At 38.0% G+C, this 19,041-nt stretch overlaps 1 protein-coding gene across 2 annotated transcripts; it reads left to right on the top strand.

The window, feature by feature from the left end:
* Positions 1–4,108: 4,108 nt before the first annotated feature.
* On the top strand, positions 4,109–6,682 carry LOC308610307 (MSL complex subunit 3-like). 2 transcript variants are annotated; one of them, XM_081259491.1, is made up of 2 exons: positions 4,109–4,477; positions 4,696–6,682. In XM_081259491.1, the coding sequence occupies exons 1-2, from the start codon at positions 4,113–4,115 to the stop codon at positions 5,918–5,920; spliced, it is 1,590 nt and encodes a 529-aa protein (XP_081115617.1). In that variant the 5' UTR covers positions 4,109–4,112; the 3' UTR covers positions 5,921–6,682. The 2 variants fall into 2 exon arrangements, with proteins under 2 accessions (XP_081115617.1, XP_081115616.1); XM_081259490.1 differs by lacking the exon at positions 4,109–4,477 and having other exon boundaries at positions 4,723–5,921; positions 6,101–6,681.
* Positions 6,683–19,041: the final 12,359 nt, after the last annotated feature.

Here is a 19,041-nt window from a genome sequence, read left to right as displayed (position 1 = left end):
AAGGGGAGAAATAAATTTCAAAAGGGTATGAGGAAGCTCTTGGAGGTGATGATGTATTCAGACTCTTGATTGTGCTGATACTTTCACAGATGTAAAAGGGAAGAACTTAAGGCATAACTTTGAGAGTTATCTTCATATAACTGGCATTTGACATATTGAAAGTGGATGGGATAACCAAGAAGCTGTGAGTTTTGGAATTTTCATCTCCCTGGATATTGAAATCACTAAGAGTTATAGAAGCAGAAATTATGAGAATTAGACATCTAATCAAGAATTATAGTCATAGAATGAGAAGCCAGCTTGGGTATCTGAAAACGTCTGCAATATGAAGAGATACAGGATGGTTTACTCTGATGACAGAAGATGCAGACCTGAATGTTTTAAGGAAGAATAGAATAAGGAGGTTCTAGAAGTAGCATTGGGGAGCGAAGCACAGAGATTCAGAAACTAACAATTTAAAATCAATGAAGTGCACAGAAAAGGCACAGGTATATGAGCAGAGAAGTGCAGCGGGTACTGCAGAGTCATTGGATTTTACTGCATTTTTGCAGAAAGTTTTGTAGATTAAGATAGTTGAAGATTGTATTTGAGTAGCTTGGCTGTAAATTGTATTCCTTTAGACTCTATGTACCTGAAATTTACTCTCAGATTATGTCTGTTTTTCTTATTTTGAGGAAATAAAATTTTAACCCTACAGTTATGAAAAATCATTTTTCCAATATAAAAAGTTAACAGAACCCCGGGCAATAGTTAGTGTGTTGATTACTAATAGCCACAGAGAATTTAGATTACATTAGAGTTAACATCTGCATCAATCAAAGTTTGGTTAGCCAGAAGCAATAATATCTACTACTATACTGAAAAGTACTGGTTTCTGGTTCACTACTGTATTGTAAAGAGAGTAAATAAAGAACAAGAGAAGACATCACATTTTAATCCCACTAAGCCAAGTTGACAGTTTTATTGATTAAAGATCAAGAATTACCTATTTAGTAATATTTTCTAAATGACTATGTATTTTAGTCATTTAGTCTACAGAGCACAAATGCAAATGAAACCAAAGTATTAGTTGAACTAGAAAAATGAAAGTGAGCTCCACAGATAGCACATGAAAAAAATGTGAAAATAATTCATTCCAATGACTGATTCCTAATATTTGAAACTTCCACCAATAACTAGCCCAAAATGCACACATAGAAATATATGTGTTACTTTTATACATAATTAGCAACACCATAACATTATATAGACAAAGGATGAATATTTGTCTTATTACATAAGTGTCACACTATTGAATGAATGCTAGTATGATAACAGTTTCCACCTTAGGGCTCTTGTAGCTGGGATGTTATTCGCCAGTCTCTGGGCATGATGGGTTTCTTCTTGTCTTTCACCCTAGTTGTATGTCTATTACCTTAGTACAAATACTACTTCTGTGAGTTACAGAGATTATTCAAACCATATAATAAATTCCATCATCAAATACCAGGATTCAAATTGATTCTTAAATTATAAGCATTGAAGGGATTTTCTTTGTCTTCTGTATAATTTTCCTTTCTGTCACAAAGTGCAGCAATACCAATATTTAGAGGCCTCCCCTGGATCTAATGGTTAGCTGTAGATGGTCTACTTCGTGGATCATTTTGGCAGTATTTTAATTCCATTCAGATTTTCCTCTCCAACCTAGCACCATTTTGAACTTCCTCTGACATTCCTTTAATTGTTTTTTGTCAAAGAATTTGCTGACAAGTTCTGAAATAAATTTTTATTATCCTGAGAAAAAGTTGATTACAAACGTAAGCCACTGCCATAAATAAACCAAACATTTTACCAGCTCAAGTTTCAATAAAATGTCTATTTTCTTATTCTCCTTTTAATTTGTTTCATGATTGCTAATGCTTAATCTAAACAAATCAATTTAGAGAATGTTCCAATAATGTTACCCGCTGATCTTAACTCTAAAATAAGCCAGAAATACAATGTTTCTGGTATGGAAGTATGAGATAGGAAAATACATTAAAATATTCCTTTGACTTAATGAGGATTTTTATGTGGAACTACATGTTGTTGATTGTTGTTTATTAAGTGTTAATGCAGAAATAACTTATATTTCTTTAAATTCAGGTGAATGCAGTAGAAAAAGGTGATATTTTATTTGCTTCGCTTCTGAGAATGCTTTACATGTGAATTTAGTGTATTTAGATAATTTCTAAGTTAAAGAGCCAATGAATGTGCTACTTCCAAGTAAAACTACAAAGATCACTTTGGATGGGTAATTTTAAGTATTCACTTTGCTTCAAAAATTGCGAGTAATAACTTAAAAATCAGACTCTCAAAACATAGGATGTCACAGGCAGGCGGCATTCCACATTCAGTGTTGTGTAGAAAAAGAAATGCTAGCCTGACAGAAAGGAAATGCTATGAGGTCACTATAAGAAAGAAAGAAAAATAAGGATGCATTGTTTAAAAGAATGAAAAAGTTACAAAAGTTCAATGTTTCATATATTTAGAAATCATATTCCAAAACCTATTTTTATTTTGGTATTTTTATTGCAGTCTTCCATTGCAAATAGGTAGATCATTAGAAGAATATAAAGCTAGGTCAGAATGAAAGATGGATTATGTTTATAGATTCAATTTTGAGCTGAGCTACATAGTATTGAAGATGAAAGAATAATGATTACTAATTTCAGCATATCACTTTAGAGTTAAGAGACCTTCTTAAGCGGTCTTATTTGACATTCAAAATGACCTTGTCTGATGGTCATTGATTTCATCCTCCTTTTACTAATAAAAAATTTGGAAGAAATATTGAGTAAATCATCTGAAATCATGCAGCCAATGATTACTAGAGTTTGGACTTGATACCAGGTCTCCTGAATTTGGACCCAAGGACTGTCATATATGCAGTGGAGAGAACGACCACTAGAGATATGAAAGTCTAAATAAATACCACTGCAGTTTTCAATGTTATGTATTCAAATTATGAGTGAAGTCTAGATTTTGTTGTTGTTCTTGCTTGGTGTTTTTTGTTTGTTTGTTTCTTGTCTATTCCAGTGGCAGGATCTCTTGCAATATATATAGTTTGGCCGCCATGATTCTTGTAGCATTCAGAAGGCAGCCTTACTGTTACTAATAATTTCACTGTAATTATACAAATTACAATTTCTCTGTGTTTACACTCTGATTTGAAAACAATTAGGAGGCAGTTAAATGATGTTTCGGTACCTGTAAAATTTAAGGGCCACTCTTTCGGGTTCTGCACCCAATTTTACCATGGGGAGGGGAGCTTCCCCCATACCACCAAGCAATTCTCCAGACACTAGCTGGGCATTCTACAATTCAATTCAGTTCAACTCAATTCATACACCATTTACCTGATCTACCCAGAGACAGCATCAGATTCCATAAGTTAAGAGGTCAGCCCTACCAGACTGCCCCACCCCACATACCTGAGACACCAGGCACAAGCCCAGGTGTCACCTGTGCTTCTGACTGACTGACTGTAGATCAGAGTTTCCCACAACCTCCTCCTTGGGTTCTATTATTTGCTAGAGTGGTTCACAGAACTCAGGAAACACATTTATTCACCAGATTACCAGTTTTTTAATAAAAAGATATAACTCAGGAACTGCCAGATATGTAGGGCAAGGCATGGGGAAAGGGTGGGAGCTTCCCTTCGCTCTGAGAGCACCATTCTCCCCAAACCTTCACACGTTCACCAGCCCAGAAGCTCTCCCACACCCAGTCCTTCTGGATGTTCGTGGAGGCTTCATGACTTAGGCAAGATTGAATAACTCATTGGCCATTGGTGACTTCAATTTCTAGCCCCTCTCCCTTCTCTAGATGTCCTGGGGTGGGACTGAATGCTCCAACCCTCTAACCACAATGTTGGTTCTCCTGACAACCAGCCCCCATCCTTAGGTGCTTCCAAATGTCACCCAGTTGTGTTAACATAAACCCAGTTGTGGCACAAAAGAGCTTGTTATGAATAACAAGACGCTTTATGGCTCTGAAGAGTTTTTTAGGAATTGAGGACAAAAGACTAAATATTATCACAAAAATGCTACCATTGTTCTTATTTATCAAGAAATTCCTCTTACGATGAGCAAATGAGCGCGAGCGAGGGCATGAAATTTAAATTCCACTCAGGGGAGAAAGTGCTGTGCTTCGAGCCTGACCCCACCAAGGCGCGAGTGCTGTACGATGCCAAGATTGTCGATGTTATTGTTGGGAAAGACGAAAAAGGCAGAAAGATCCCAGAATATCTGATCCATTTTAATGGTTGGAACAGAAGCTGGGATAGATGGGCAGCTGAAGATCATGTCCTTCGTGACACCGATGAAAATCGGAGATTACAGCGTAAATTGGCAAGGAAAGCTGTAGCTCGCCTGAGAAGCACAGGAAGAAAGAAGAAGCGCTGCAGGTTGCCTGGTGTGGATTCTGTCTTAAAAAGCCTCCCTGCTGGGCCTCCCTGGTGGCGCAGTGGTTGGGAGTCCGCCTGCCGATGCAGGGGATACGGGTTCGTGCCCCGGTCTGGGAGGATCCCATATGCCGCGGAGCGGCTGGGCCCGTGGGCCGTGGCTGCTGGGCCTGCGCGTCCGGAGCCTGTGCTCCGCAACGGGAGAGGCCACAACAGTGAGAGGCCCGCATACCGCAAAAAGAAAAAAAAAAAAAAAAAAAAAAAAAAAAAAGCCTCCCTGCTGAAGAAAAAGATGAAAATGTTGAAAACTCAATAAGCAGTTCTTCTGATGACAGTAGTGAAGAAAAGGATGAAGAAATAAGTGAAGAAAGTGATATTGAAGAAAAGACTGAAGTGAAGGAGGAACCAGAGCTGCATGCAAAAAAGGAAATGGAAGAAAGAACAATAACTATAGAAATCCCTGAAGTTCTGAAGAAGAAGCTTGAGGACGATTGTTACTATATCAACAGGAGGAAACGGTTAGTGAAACTTCCGTGCCAGACCAACATCATAACTATTTTGGAATCATACGTGAAGCATTTTGCTATCAATGCAGCCTTTTCAGCCAATGAGAGGCCTCGTCACCATCACGCTATGCCACATGCCAACATGAATGTGCATTATATCCCAGCAGAAAAGAACGTTGACCTTTGTAAGGAGATGGTGGATGGATTAAGAATAACCTTTGATTACACTCTCCCATTGGTTTTGCTCTATCCATATGAACAAGTTCAGTATAAAAAGGTGACTTCGTCCAAATTTTTTCTTCCGATTAAGGAAAGTACCACAAACACTAATAGGAACCCAGAGGAGCTCTCTCCAAGCCCACCTTTGTTGAATCCATCCACACCACAGTCCACAGAGAGTCAGCCCACCACAGGCGAGCCAGCCACCCCCAAAAGGCGCAAAGCCGAGCCGGAAGCCTTGCAGTCTCTGCGGCGGTCCACACGCCACTCGGCCAATTGCGACCGGCTGTCGGAGAGCAGCGCCTCGCCCCAGCCCAAGCGCCGGCAGCAGGACGCGTCTGCCAGCATGCCCAAGCTGTTCCTGCACCTGGAAAAGAAGACACCCGTTCATAGCAGATCATCCTCACCCGTTCCTCTGACCCCTAGCAAGGAAGGGAGTGCGGTGTTTGCTGGCTTTGAAGGCAGAAGAACTAATGAAATAAATGAGGTCCTCTCCTGGAAACCTGTACCCGACAGTTACCCCCCAGGTGACCAGCCACCTCCACCCTCTTACATTTATGGGGCGCAACACTTGCTGCGATTGTTCGTGAAACTTCCAGAAATCCTTGGAAAGATGTCCTTTTCTGAGAAGAATCTGAAGGCTTTACTGAAGCACTTTGATCTCTTTCTGAGGTTTTTAGCAGAATACCATGATGACTTTTTCCCAGAGTCTGCCTATGTTGCTGCCTGTGAGGCGCACTACAGCACGAAGAACCCCAGGGCGATTTATTAAGGTTTTGATGGTTCTGGAAGAACAGCTTCTCTATCTAGCTTTGCACTCTCGGTTCCCGATAAAGAACTAGGGAGTTGGTGGGCCTTCCTTAGAGCGAATGCGACACCCGCCTTGGGGGGGTGTGGCAGAGGCGGGCCCATTTGTTTGAGTTGCTTACCTACCGTAGTTATTTCTGTTAAGGATTACTTCCTAGGTACCTGAACGGCCTCCAACATGTGACCCTTGCCACGGTACATGTCATCTGTGACGGCGGGAAAAGAGCAGCTGTGTTCACAGTGAAATGTTCACGAAAGTGTGCGTAGGTTGGGCTGTTTCAGTAGACGGAGTTACTTTTTAGCAATAACCACATTTTTAAACTATTTGTTAGCATTAAACAAAATTGTTTTGCAAACCGTTTTCATTCTTGTGATGAGGCTGAGCAACAAAACATTAGTTTTACTTGGAAACCGAAAAGTAGTCCCAGAATATTTTAGAGGGGGTTGATATTGATGGCAAAAAGAAAATTTGCAGCTATACATTTGCTTGTTACAGTTCCTTTTCTATAAAACCTTATTTTTGGTGATCTAAATAAAGCATTGCCTGAAAAAAAAAAAAAAGAAATTCCTCTTGTCCCATTATCTCTACGTGGCATGACAAACATTTGTTTACCAAGCATTGGTTCTTCCCATCTCCCTATAAATTGTCTTCCTCCCCTTTGGAATCCCAGACCCCTACCTCTTCTCCTTAGCTCAGCATGGCACACAAGCCTTAACTGCCTGTCTTGAATCCTCTCAATTCTATGTGAGGCTCCATATACACAAAATTTCATTTTTTTCTCCTGTTAATGTCTTATGTCAACTTAATTAGTAGACCAGGCAAAAGAACCTACAAGAATAGAGGAAAAATGTTTCCTCTTCAACAGTACTAATATCAATTTTTTAGTTATGGACATTGTACTATAGTTTTATAAGTGGTTATCACTAGCCGAAGTTTGGTAAATGTTACAATGTAATCGATGTAGTACTTTTGGAACTTGCCATAATTACATAATTATTTCAAAATACAAAATTGAAAAAAAATTCTCAAATGTAAAACAATGTTTCTTCTTATGAGGTAGCCTTTTTACATAGTACAAAAGCCTGCTAAAATGATGTAATCTGAAATATAACAAATACATCAGCTTAGATAATTATAAAATCCAAACATTATGTAGAAAATAAGATATATATTTTAAAATTTCTTAAGTATTCTTTTATCCATGGATGAATAAAATATTTATTCAAAAGTTAAGTCTGAAATAGAATCATTTATTCAGTCTTTCTTCAATGAACATTAGTTGAAAGCTCACTAAGTGCTTAGAGTTTATTGGATAACCATTGCTTGGATTGCTTTTTGGAATGATGAAATAGCTATATACGAAAACTATGGCAGGGGAATTAGCAAAATGGGGTACTGGGAGGAGTAGCCCTAAAATTTCACTATAAGTAACTATCATAGAGGCCAAATGAAACCTGAACTACTATATGTCAACAAGATCATAAAGAAGGTTCAGACTCTGCTCACTCATAAGTTATAGCCTGTAACTTTATGGCCTCATTGTAAATGATATTGCATTTTTATGCTTGAATTTTTCATATTAACTTAATACAAAGTAGCAACATAATAAATATTTTATAACAAATTGTCTCCTTATTCCTTTAATAAGAAGAATCAAATGGCCCCAGCTACTAGTAAAATCTTAATGGAAACTTTATAACTATTTGGGAATGTTATTCTTTTCCCTTTGTTTTCTGTATCAACTATTTACATTTCTAGATTCTTTGATTTTGTAGATCTTTCTCCCATCACTTTTGAGATGAAGCTCCTCTATCTCAGAAGAACTTTTCTTGAAATAGATTATCTATTTTAAAAATACAATCATAATAACTAATAAATTATAGAAAGTTGTTTTTGTCATTTATTCATACTAGTTTAACAGAAGTGGGCTTCTCCTACATAACAGGATTTGATTCTCAAGAGTAGTATTTTCCAGTAACTATGAATAATATTAAACATGCAAAATAAGTACTATTGAAAACATATGCGATATTTAGGGGAAATGAAACATTTTTGCAAGTGTAATTATAGAGAGTGCTTTGTTCCTTTTATATTTTAGTTTTCCTCCACTTGTTTTGCCTTGAGATGGAAAAAAATGCTTTCGATCATATTCCCTTTGTAGTGTTTTGGAAGACTTTGGAGAGAGAGGAGTGTTGCACTTGTGAAATCATTTTTAGGGAAACTAGTATGTGAATCGTAAGAGCACTGTACCCGTTCCCATTTTATTTTTCTGGCTAGTGTTCCTGAATTCAGCACTATGCAATTATAGTAACTGCCAAAATGAACACTAACTCAATAGAAATAAGAAAACGGGCCCACTGTTCTTGCTTTTGAAAAGTAATTACTTACTGGCATCAAGAAAATAAGAATCGTCATGTAAAAAATACTAAATAGGAATACTGGAAAATTTTATGGCAGCACATGAAGCTATTTTGACTATCTTGTGTAAAACAGGTCAACAGGAACCATTCAACATAACGTGTCTGAAATATCTAAATATCTCTGAATTGCTTTTTTCCGTTGTATTTCAGCTTTCTTAGAAAGTCAATTTTGGTCTGATATGAAGAGACAGAGGAAACATTTTTTAAAGTGTTTTTTAGTTTAGAAACCCTGCCTTACATTCATCATCTCCATAACTAAACCTAGGATTATGTTTACTGCCCCTCGAAAATTAGTCTTCTCCAGCTTGTGTAGTTTTGCAGTTTCCAGCGCATAACTAGGTCCTTCTAGCAGTGATTTAAAAAACAAACAAACAAAAAACACTCTAGGGTTCCCAGGGACAGTTTAAATATTCATGGGAGAGGACCAGCTCTTATTCTAGCAATTTATGGGTGAGGTCCAGCCCACAATTTTATGATGTGCCCCCTCAAAGGATCAGACAATCTCCCTGCTGTGTTTCTTCCTCTTCCTCAAGAGAGACAGCCCTCAAGAGAACGCTCCACTCATGAAGCAACACTAGTCTGATAGATCAGATTTATCATTGTTTACAATTAATTTTAAGTGTTTACAAGAATAGTTTACTTCAAAAATTAAAGAAAAATATTAATGTAGATATTTCCATACTTTCATAAAGCATTCTGAACAACATAGTAGAAATCACGTCTTGTTGGGAATTAGACTGAGGTTCTCATTGGTCTTTTTTTTTTTTTTTTTTTTTTTTTGCGGTACTCGGGCCTCTCACCGTTGTGGCCTCTCCCGTTGTGGAGCACAGGCTCCGGACGCGCAGGCTCAGCGGCCATGGCTCACGGGCCCAGCCGCTCCGCGGCACATGTGGGATCTTCCCGGACCGGGACACGAACCGGTGTCCCCTGCATCGGCAGGCGGACTCTCAACCACTGCGCCACCAGGGAAGCCCCTCAATTATGCTTTTTACCTTGTCGGTTCTTCCCCCAGGTATGTTTGTGACTCATACTCTCATCCTCTACATCTTTACTCAAAGATTGCCTTCTCAGTACCATTAAAACAGGTCACTCTTTTTAAAATCACGCATCATCCCCTTTTCCAATTCTCCTGATGGCCTTTATGACACTCATTTACTTTCATGTATTTATGTTATAAAAATTCTTAAAATGTGGTCTGCAGCATTCAATGAGTCCTCAAGGCCTTTATAGGTTATCCGGAACACACAGACTATTTTCATAATAATGTGATGGCATTACTTGTTTTTTTCTCCACTGTGTTGCCATGTGCATTGATGACACAAGAGCAATGGTGGGTAAAGCTGCTGGCCTTTTGGCACAAATCCAGGGATGGCACCGAACTGCAGTGGTCGACTAGTATACTACATTCATGAATGGTCACTTTATTCTTCATCGTCATGTACCTACACATTTTTAAAGGCAATCCTATTTAAGAAATCTCTTGAAAAATCGATAGCAATTACTCATTTTCATATATCTGGATCTTCAAGTGGACCTAATTTTAATCTTCTGTAGATGAAATGGGACGTGTGTATAAGTACTTCTATTACACAAAGGTCATCTCGAGGAAACACACTTGTGCAATTATTTGAGATGCAAGCCAAGCCAGCTGATTTTTTAAAAACATTTATTTTTACTTGAAAGAACAAGTGACAGACAAACTATGGTTGTTCAGACTTGGGTATTTCCAGATATTTCTTGAAAATGAACCAAGTGAGCCTGTCCCTTGAAGGAAAACCCCTGACAGAATTCCTTGCCTCTTGTGTGGGTCTCAGCCTACTGATGGTGATGTTCTCTGCTACCAATGCCTGAGGGACTCACCTGGTCTGGTGCCAACAGACATCCCCTCTCACCACCACCAGGGCCCTTGTTGTGACTGGGCAGACTTCCCAGTTCTTATTAGGATTACAGGACGTACCTCAGCAAAACCATCAGGAAGCTTCGAATAAGACAATTTATTACTCAAAGTCCTGGAAGGTACCTGGTACACCTGAGGCTCACACAGCAAGTGTCGTGGGTAGAGAGAAAGAGAGGGAGTGTGGACTTGGACTCTGTCTTTTATAGGTGGGGTGCCTAGGATTTTGTGAGCTAACTCTTTACTGGTGCATAAACATAAGGAGTTGGAATTAGGGTGAGGGTAGGGAAAAGCTGTCGGTTATCTAGGTCACTCGGGGCTTGCTTTCTTTTTTCTTTTTTTAATTGTTATTGGAGTATAGTTGACTTGCAATGTTGTGTTAGTTTCATGAGTACAGCATAGTGAACCAGTTGTATATATACTTATATCCACTCTTTTTTAGATTCTTTTCCCATATAGGTCATTACAGAGTATTTCCCCCATGATAACCATAAGTTTGTCTTCATCTGTTACTCTATTTCTATTTTGTAAATAAGTCCATTTGTACCTTTTTTTTTTTTTAGATTCCACATATAAGTGATATCATATGGTATTTGTCTTTGTCTGACTTACTTCACTCAGTATGACAATCTCTAGGTCCAGGGCTTTCTAAAAGGGGACCTTCTTGGGTAGAACAGTCTGGTTCCTTATCTAGTTATTTTGACAGTAGCTGTGTCACACAGCTGGCAATATGTTTATTCAAGATAAATAAATGCCTTTAAAATGGATGCCTTGGTAATCAAAAGCTTAATGTTAGGCATTTACATTACAATTAAAAAGGTTAATGCTAGGCACTACATTGCCAATATACAATTAAATTTTTAAGCAAAATTTAGCATTTTAGAAAACTTGTATCAGTGTCCCAGTATTAATGGCTTTTCTGATGAAATTGGTAGTGACTTTTTATATTGTATAATGAAATATGTCAACATAAGACATAATCACCATTTTCTTAATGGCTAATATATGAAGTTACAAAATCATGCATATGTGAGAGACCCATTCAAAGTGAAAGAATCACCAGTGGATTTTAATGTAAGAGAAAATGAAGAATTCATTGCCATAGTTACAGATTCCACTTTGCAAACAAACTCTAAGAAATTAATAGTTATTTAGTGTTGATGTCATATCAGAGAAATATATCCAGCATCATCTTTAAAGGCTGGTAAAATACCCTTCTCTTCCAACTACATAACTGTATGAGGTGAGCTTGTCTTCATTTTCTTCAAGGAAAACAACATATCTCAATAGACTGAATGAAGAATGCAATACATAAATCCAGTTATTATCTAATTAGTAAGATATGCAAAAAAATAGATTTGCAAAAATATAAAACAATGCCACTCTTCTATTTTTATATTTTGGATTTGAAAAGTATAGGTTTTTTATAAAAGTAGGTTAACCTGTAATAGGTTAATTATTGTCACTTTTAAACAAATATATTTATTCTAAAAGTTTATTTTAATATCTAATATGGTAAATATCAACAGATATCAACATAGACAGAAGCTTTTTGTGATCTGCAACCATTTTTAAGAGAGCACAGAAATCCTGACTCCAAAATATTTGAGAAAAACTCTTCTAATATTTTATTATTCATTTGTATATTATGCTTATTGTGTCTTGGCCTATATCAATTACTTGTTACTATAGAACAAACCACTCAAAATCTCAGTGGCTTAAACCAACAATGCTCAAGCCACTGAATCAGTGGGGTATTTCTGCTGGGTGATCTGAGCTGGACTCAGGCACACAGAGCTCTGCTTTGATAGTGAGCTTGGCATTAGAAAAATAAACTCAAAAAAGGAAAATTTTTGACAGTTTTGGCTTCCAGTGTATCCCCATTGCCTAGAAGTGCCCTTGTCATCCTGCATGATCAATAAACAGTTGCAAGGTAACAAAGAAATTGCAAGAGGTGCTAATCTGACAGAAATTAAGTATCATATCATTGTTTGTTCTCTTGGACATTGAAACATACTAGTATTTGCCAGGTGAAGATTGCTAACATAATTTAAGCTCCTTGAGAATGAGAACTAAACTCAGCACCTTATAAGCCCTCAATAAATATTTGGTATATTAAGAAACATCTCCTTAATGAATGGAAAAACAATTAAAATATTAAAAGAAATAGAAAAATTATTATATTTGAAAAATTAATAATTTATTTATCTCCTTACCTAATGTTAGTTAATACTTCTAAGAGAGGTAATTATGTAGACATATATTTTACATAGAAAAAACTAATCATGAGTTATATAAAACAAAACCATAGATAGGAACATGAAAAAGGAAGACTCAAGTTAATGCTGGCATTAACTTCCTTTTTTCCATATTTGCTCTTTTACTCTCTGTCATTTGTTATACACCAAGGAGATAACAGTGTTTCTAAAGATTCTCCCCAAAAATTAAATCACCAATTTTTAATAGCGCTATCATTTATAATTTTGGAAAACACAAACAATAAAAAATCAGAGCAAAATCAGTAAGTCAAATGATGCTATTAAAATAATAACTATGCAATTATGTTATTGTAATTTTTTAAAAACCAAAGTACAAAATGCCAAATTGAAATTATATAGAATATATGTAAATAAATTTCTTTTCAGAGATAGTACTGTCACTTCTGAATGTGCATTGACTTTTGTAGCTATTCTTTCTTCAGTTACTGAATGAAAATAATATTTGCAAGAGCGATTTTTATCTTCACCTCAAAAAAAGGTATGCTTAATACATCCACGTGTGGTAGGAAAAGTATATGTGCCCTTTATTAGAAAAGCTTCATAAATAATTAATGTTCTCTAAATCATCATGCATGCCTGAGGACTAGTAGAAATACAGTTACACACTAGTTTTTAAAGATCAGAGTTCTAAAACATTCTTCTTGCCCAAAGTTTCACAATGGGCAATGATAAAATATGCTTGGCCTACTGGCCCCTCTGTTGGACCTTGCTAATTGTCTAGGGCAGACAAAATTTTCAGAGGGCCACAAATGGTGTGGACTTTTAAAAAGTATTCTCCGCTGAAATATGATGGTTACAAAATGCACTCAGTTCTTTAGTTTGACTAAAATATCTTTCAGATAGAAGAGCAATGAAATCGACCTTTCTAGGTCTTTTGGCTAAGTTCTGAGTAAAAAGCCACATAAAATTCAGGTCTTAAATGACAGTTAAAAGCTTGAAAATGTGTAGGCAAACTAAAACCATTAAAATTTCATTTGTAAGCTAAGCTATTCAATCTAATAGGTACTCTTCACATTTATCCAATCAATATGGATAAAATGCAAAATTAAAAATCAGATATAGTCTATAGATCATAGAAAGCTATCTCACTCATAATTGTGTTCTTTTGATACTGGCTACTGCCTAATACAAGCAATTTTGTGTAATATTATAGGGAAAGAATCAGAAGATTATTCAACCCCCTAGTGAGAAACAGCAGGAATCTTATCTGTGCTATTCTTGATTGCTCCATAGTCTTTTGAAATTTTGATCTTGAAGAAAAAGAATACTAGAATATTTTGCAATCTCACGTTAGTTTTTCAGTGAACCAACTTACAGCTAATAAGCATAGACTCTTTTTACATATTATTTTTCAGGCTACATTACATCTTACTGCAATTAACAGAACCCACAGAAAATAAAATAGCATGTGATTACTTATAGGACGTGTCTGAACCCAGGAAATTAAAAAAGAAATAAAAAAAAACTCACTCTGCTAAAAAACTTCGAAGTAAGAAAAATATATAGACTATAGTAATTGGAGGAAAAATGCCTTTGCCAGTATGTCAGTTTGGGAAAAATTTAGGCAATAATTCATTTGTAATTTTTGGAAGTAAGTAGATAAGAAAAAAGACTTTTAAAATATGATTTATATGTTTTTTAATAAACATGTACTATTTAAATATTATTTCTTTGTAGGGAGGGTTATACATACACACTTGCATGTGCATGTGTGTGTAGACACACACACACACACACACACACACACACACCACCACCACCATGTATTCTTCTCCAGAACATAGAAGTTTATAAAGGTACACATTAAAGTCAGTAACTTCTAATCATTTTGCTGGGAAAATAAATTAAAAAATTAAATGTGTGATTTTAATCTCCCACATATTTTATGATGTTTCTTTACACTACAGCAATAAAAAAGAAGTTCATGTAATGTCAATGCTAATAAATATCACAGACCCCAAAATGCCTCGTGATTTTTTTTCAGTTTTGCTTCTGGTCATGGTCTTCTCACCATCTTACTTAGAACAATTGTATTCTTTATAGTCCAGCTCAAATTGTACCTCCTTGAAGCCTAGAGAGCAGCAGTCTCTTCCATCAAGGAAGTGATATGACACTTTATATATTTGTCTTGTTTTTGAATTCATTTATTCATTCACTCAACAATGCCTACTTCATTCAGGTTACTGTTATAGATACTGAGGAAACATCTTGGATCCTGTACTCAAGGATTTTTTTTTTTTTGTAATTTAGGTAAATCATAAATGAGTAACTATTTGTGTCAGCCTGTAAGTGGTATAAGAGGAAAACAAGCATTGGGTAAGTGGGTAAGGATGCTATTTTCTATTGGGTAGCCTAGGAAGGCCTTTCTCATTCTGTTGTCTTCCCTCATCTGTTTATAGACTTGTCACTTACTTGTCACGTAGTGTTTATGGCTTTTATTTCTTTATACAACCTCCAGAGTTCCAGCTGTTATGGGGATTGCCTGTACCCATTCACACCCATCTATGATGTTTCCTTCCACAGAGAAGAAACATAGCACTGCTGGGTTCTCTTCATTCCTCTCACATCCTCTCATAATGGCATGTATTCAGTTGCATAATGATCATGCTTAAGCCTAGCTCTGTTTTTTCCTCTCCTCTTTTTCTAGGGAGCCACCTTTGACAAAGTGTGTGTAGGTAGGATGGTTCTAAACTGTGATTGTCTGAGTGACTCTGTCTATATCCAGGGTCTGTTATTAGGAAGACTCTTAGTCCACATGTATAAGCCACAGTCTTAAATGTTGACGTCATCACTTACAAATACTGTATTTGCTCCCATATGCTTAACCTACTTCTTTTATTTCTTAACTCATTTGAAATCCAATGAGGAAGAGGGAGGTTATTCAAAGCACCATATTTAGGAATTATGTAGAAAGGGCAGGTCTAGAAAAAAAATGGTCTAGAAAAGAAGAAACAGAGATGAATGAGGAAATCCAGGAGTGCCTCTTAGGAAGGAATCTAAACGATAGTAGCTCATTTGACAAAGGGAGAATTAACCATTGAATTAAATGTCTCTCGACTATTGAATACAGTGAAGAGATTAAAAGTATGTACCTGTGGGGCTTCCCTGGTGGCGCAGTGGTTGAGAGTCCACCTGCCGATGCAGGGGACACGGGTTCATGCCCCGGTCTGGGAAGATCCCACATGCCGCGGAGCGGCTGGGCCCGTGAGCCATGGCCGCTGAGCCTGCGCGTCCGGAGCCTGTGCTCCGCAACGGGAGAGGCCACAACAGTGAGAGGCCCGCGTACCGCAAAAAAAAAAAAAAAAAAAAAAAAAAAAAAAAAGTATGTACCAGTGGAGTGGCCAACACAGAGTTCATTAGTGACGGTGGAAAGGATGGTTCCAGCGGATGGAGAAACACGAAGCCGTGTTGGTATGAGATGAAGAGTGAAAGTGTGTGGAGCCAGTGCCAACAACACTTGAGGATGAGGGTCTGGCAACGCGCAGATGCTGCAGGCTTCTGGGAAATGAAAATGTAATGGCGGAGGGGCGGGCGCGCAGCCCGTAGCTGCGCTTAAAGGTACAGCTCCTTCAGCAACCAGCCTGGCCGTGGTCCTCACGGCAGAGAGTGCAGTGAAAGACGGATCTCGGCCTTCTCCCAGGGCCCTCCAGTTGCTCTGGCCCCGGGGCGGGCGGGTGAGCTGGGGGCCGGAGACAGGCTGAGGGCCGTGTCCCGCGGAGCTCCAGAGCCCTCGGCACGGCCTCCCACCCGCTTGGCCCAGGCCTCGAAGCAGTCGTGAACCTACCCCGGTCCCTGCCTCGGCGACCTAATGGCAGCAGCGGTCCCCATGGGTCGTGGTGCACAGAGGTCTCAGCACCTGGAGTACACGGACACTGTCATCCAGGTAAGAGCTTCAACCGGCTTCAGTCTCTCTGCTCAAGTTTCAAAACTTGGTCCAGCTTTGATCAGTTGTCCACCCCAGGAGGTGGCCAGAGGTCAGGGTTCAGTTGCAAGGACTTTGCACATCATTACTTCAGGTCCGCCTCTGTGGTTGGGCTGTTCTCGTCAAAGGGCAGTTGTTGGCAGCTGGGAATTCACCTGACTGGTATTTGCTACAAATGATTCTCTCCAGTTTAAAGGAAAAGCCTGAGGGCCGGCGGGGTCCTGGGAGCCTGGCTCCCTCAGTGATGAAGGCTGGGCAGGGTCTGGGGACCTTGAGAGTCATTGTGTTCTGATGAGATTACCTTTTAGAGAGAATTACTTTGATGATATATGAGAAAGGGGTGCACACGTATGGAGTGAAGTTTCTGAGAATAGAAGGGTCTGCGATGAGAGAAAATATGGAGGCACTGGCATTTGCTGGAAGAGATAGATGCTTTCTCCTAAATAGGAGCGAGAGGCTGGTTTCAGTCACATCAGAAATATGAAGCTCCTATCTTATAGTATAATCACAACAAAATATAAACTGAGACTATGAGTTGGAAGGAAGTAGGGGTGGAATTAGAAAGCCAGGCACATTAGAAAATGTGTGTAAGACCCCTTGCTGAAAATAGGAAAAACAAGCTTAAAAGAGCTAACTGGAAAAACAAAGTAGAATTACTGGGTGTGGTTGAGGGCCTATTGGAGTTACTTGTGATTTTACTGTAATTTTCTTCTCAGCTCTGTGATTTTTGCCGAGGATTCTCCTTAACTCGGTGGCCTGTCTTCCTGGACTCATATCCTCCATGTTTTATCCTCCCCTTCTCCCTAATTTTACATCCTACCCTATTGCCTCTTTAATTTCTCCTTTATCCAACCCTTTCTTAGAGAAACAGCTTTACGGCCAATGACATTGTTAAATTAGCTGCTATATGGGGAAATATTTGGCAGTGTTCCTGACAAACAGTGGTTTAATTCTAGTCAAATATTATGGGTTTTTTTTTTTCCTAGAGACATAGTTACCTTTGAGAGCATACTATTCACCTAATAAAGGATGAATTCTTAGATAAGTGTTATGTTCCTTCTTAGACATTACAGAGAGACAGCTGCTAATCAATTATATAGAAATTTATTTAGACTGGCATCTGCCATATTCCCAATAAAAGCAAAGCACTTACCTAAATCTATGCAATGTTTTAGTAAATGCTTTCTTTAACATTCTAGAGTACTAAATCAGAAGACTTTTACTAAATTATTAACAGCTTGTTGAATACAAAGTAAGACTCCATAGAGCCCTCTTGGCTAATGTTAAGATTGAGAGATGAAACATCTAACACTAGATGAAAAGGAAAAGCAAAAATGTTTACATTGTGATTTTATTTCTTCAGAAAACTTTGCTAAATGAAAATTATCTGTATGTTAATGCTATCCCCAGGATACATATTCAACATTCATTAAACAAATATATTTGAGGACTTCATGTGTGAAAAGTTGTGGCAGAAGCTGCTAAATTGTTCTGGGTCCTTGAAGATCCTCTTAGAAGAGATCTACCCAGTGGACAGGACCACCTGTTTGGGACTTCATGTGACTAATAAACACACTTCAAGTGGTAAATCCACCGAAAACTGGGGGTTTATCTTTGGAGCTGTAAGCATCTCCTTCACCAATAGTTCCATACCTTGTCTTTCCCACTTTCTCAGGCTGAACTATACACTTAGAATGACAGCAACTGGGTCCCTGTAACAAAGTCACCTAGGACAGTGGCACCATGGACTAACAAGAATTGCCCTCCTGCATCTAGATTCCTATTTGAAGGAAAATCAAATATCTATCATCTTTGAGCCACTGTTATGGGAGCCCTTTGTTCCAAAGGTTCACCCTATACCCTAAATTAGTGGTGCTCACGACTTAGATTGCATCAGCATCACCTGTAGGGCCTGTTAAAACCTAGATTTCTGTTAAACATAGATGTAAACCCCCAAGTTGAAACAATAGATGCAAAGATAGCATTATTTTTTCATAATTATTGAAATAGATTTATGCATAAGAAATGAGCCATGAAAGAATTATAAAGCTAAACCTTAACCTACTGTCGTGATGCTAAACATGCTACTTGTCAACTACTCTTTGATGAAATAGGGCTTGTGCACTGTTATTGAAACACACTCTACCCTGCAAAATAGCACATCTGGCCTTTCCCTCAACTGTTCTACCTTTTCAGTCTAGATAAATGTCACCAGGGGGAATTCCCTGGTGGTCCAGTAGTTATGACTCTGTGCTCCTACTGCTGAGGGCCCGGGTTCAATCCCTATTGGGGGAACTAAAATCCCACAGGCTGTGTGGTGTAACCAAATAAATAAATAAATAAATTTTAAAATGAAAAAAAAAGTATTCACCAGGTATGACAATGACATTAAAATCATGGCTTAACATTTGAATGTAGTTATCTTCATTCCACTCCTTGGTCACCTTTGTTTGCTTTAAAGCGGTGTGGATTTTAAGGAAGTCTGAAAGCCAAGTGTAAACATATTTTCATGTCAGCGAAGACAAAGCCAAGTTCATGACCTACTGATAATTGGTGTAGACTAGCATACG

This window comes from Mesoplodon bidens, assembly GCF_964165515.1.
Source record: "Mesoplodon bidens genome assembly, contig: HAP1_SCAFFOLD_1462, whole genome shotgun sequence".
NCBI lineage: Eukaryota > Metazoa > Chordata > Mammalia > Artiodactyla > Ziphiidae > Mesoplodon > Mesoplodon bidens.
This window is presented reverse-complemented; position numbering and strand designations above follow the sequence as displayed.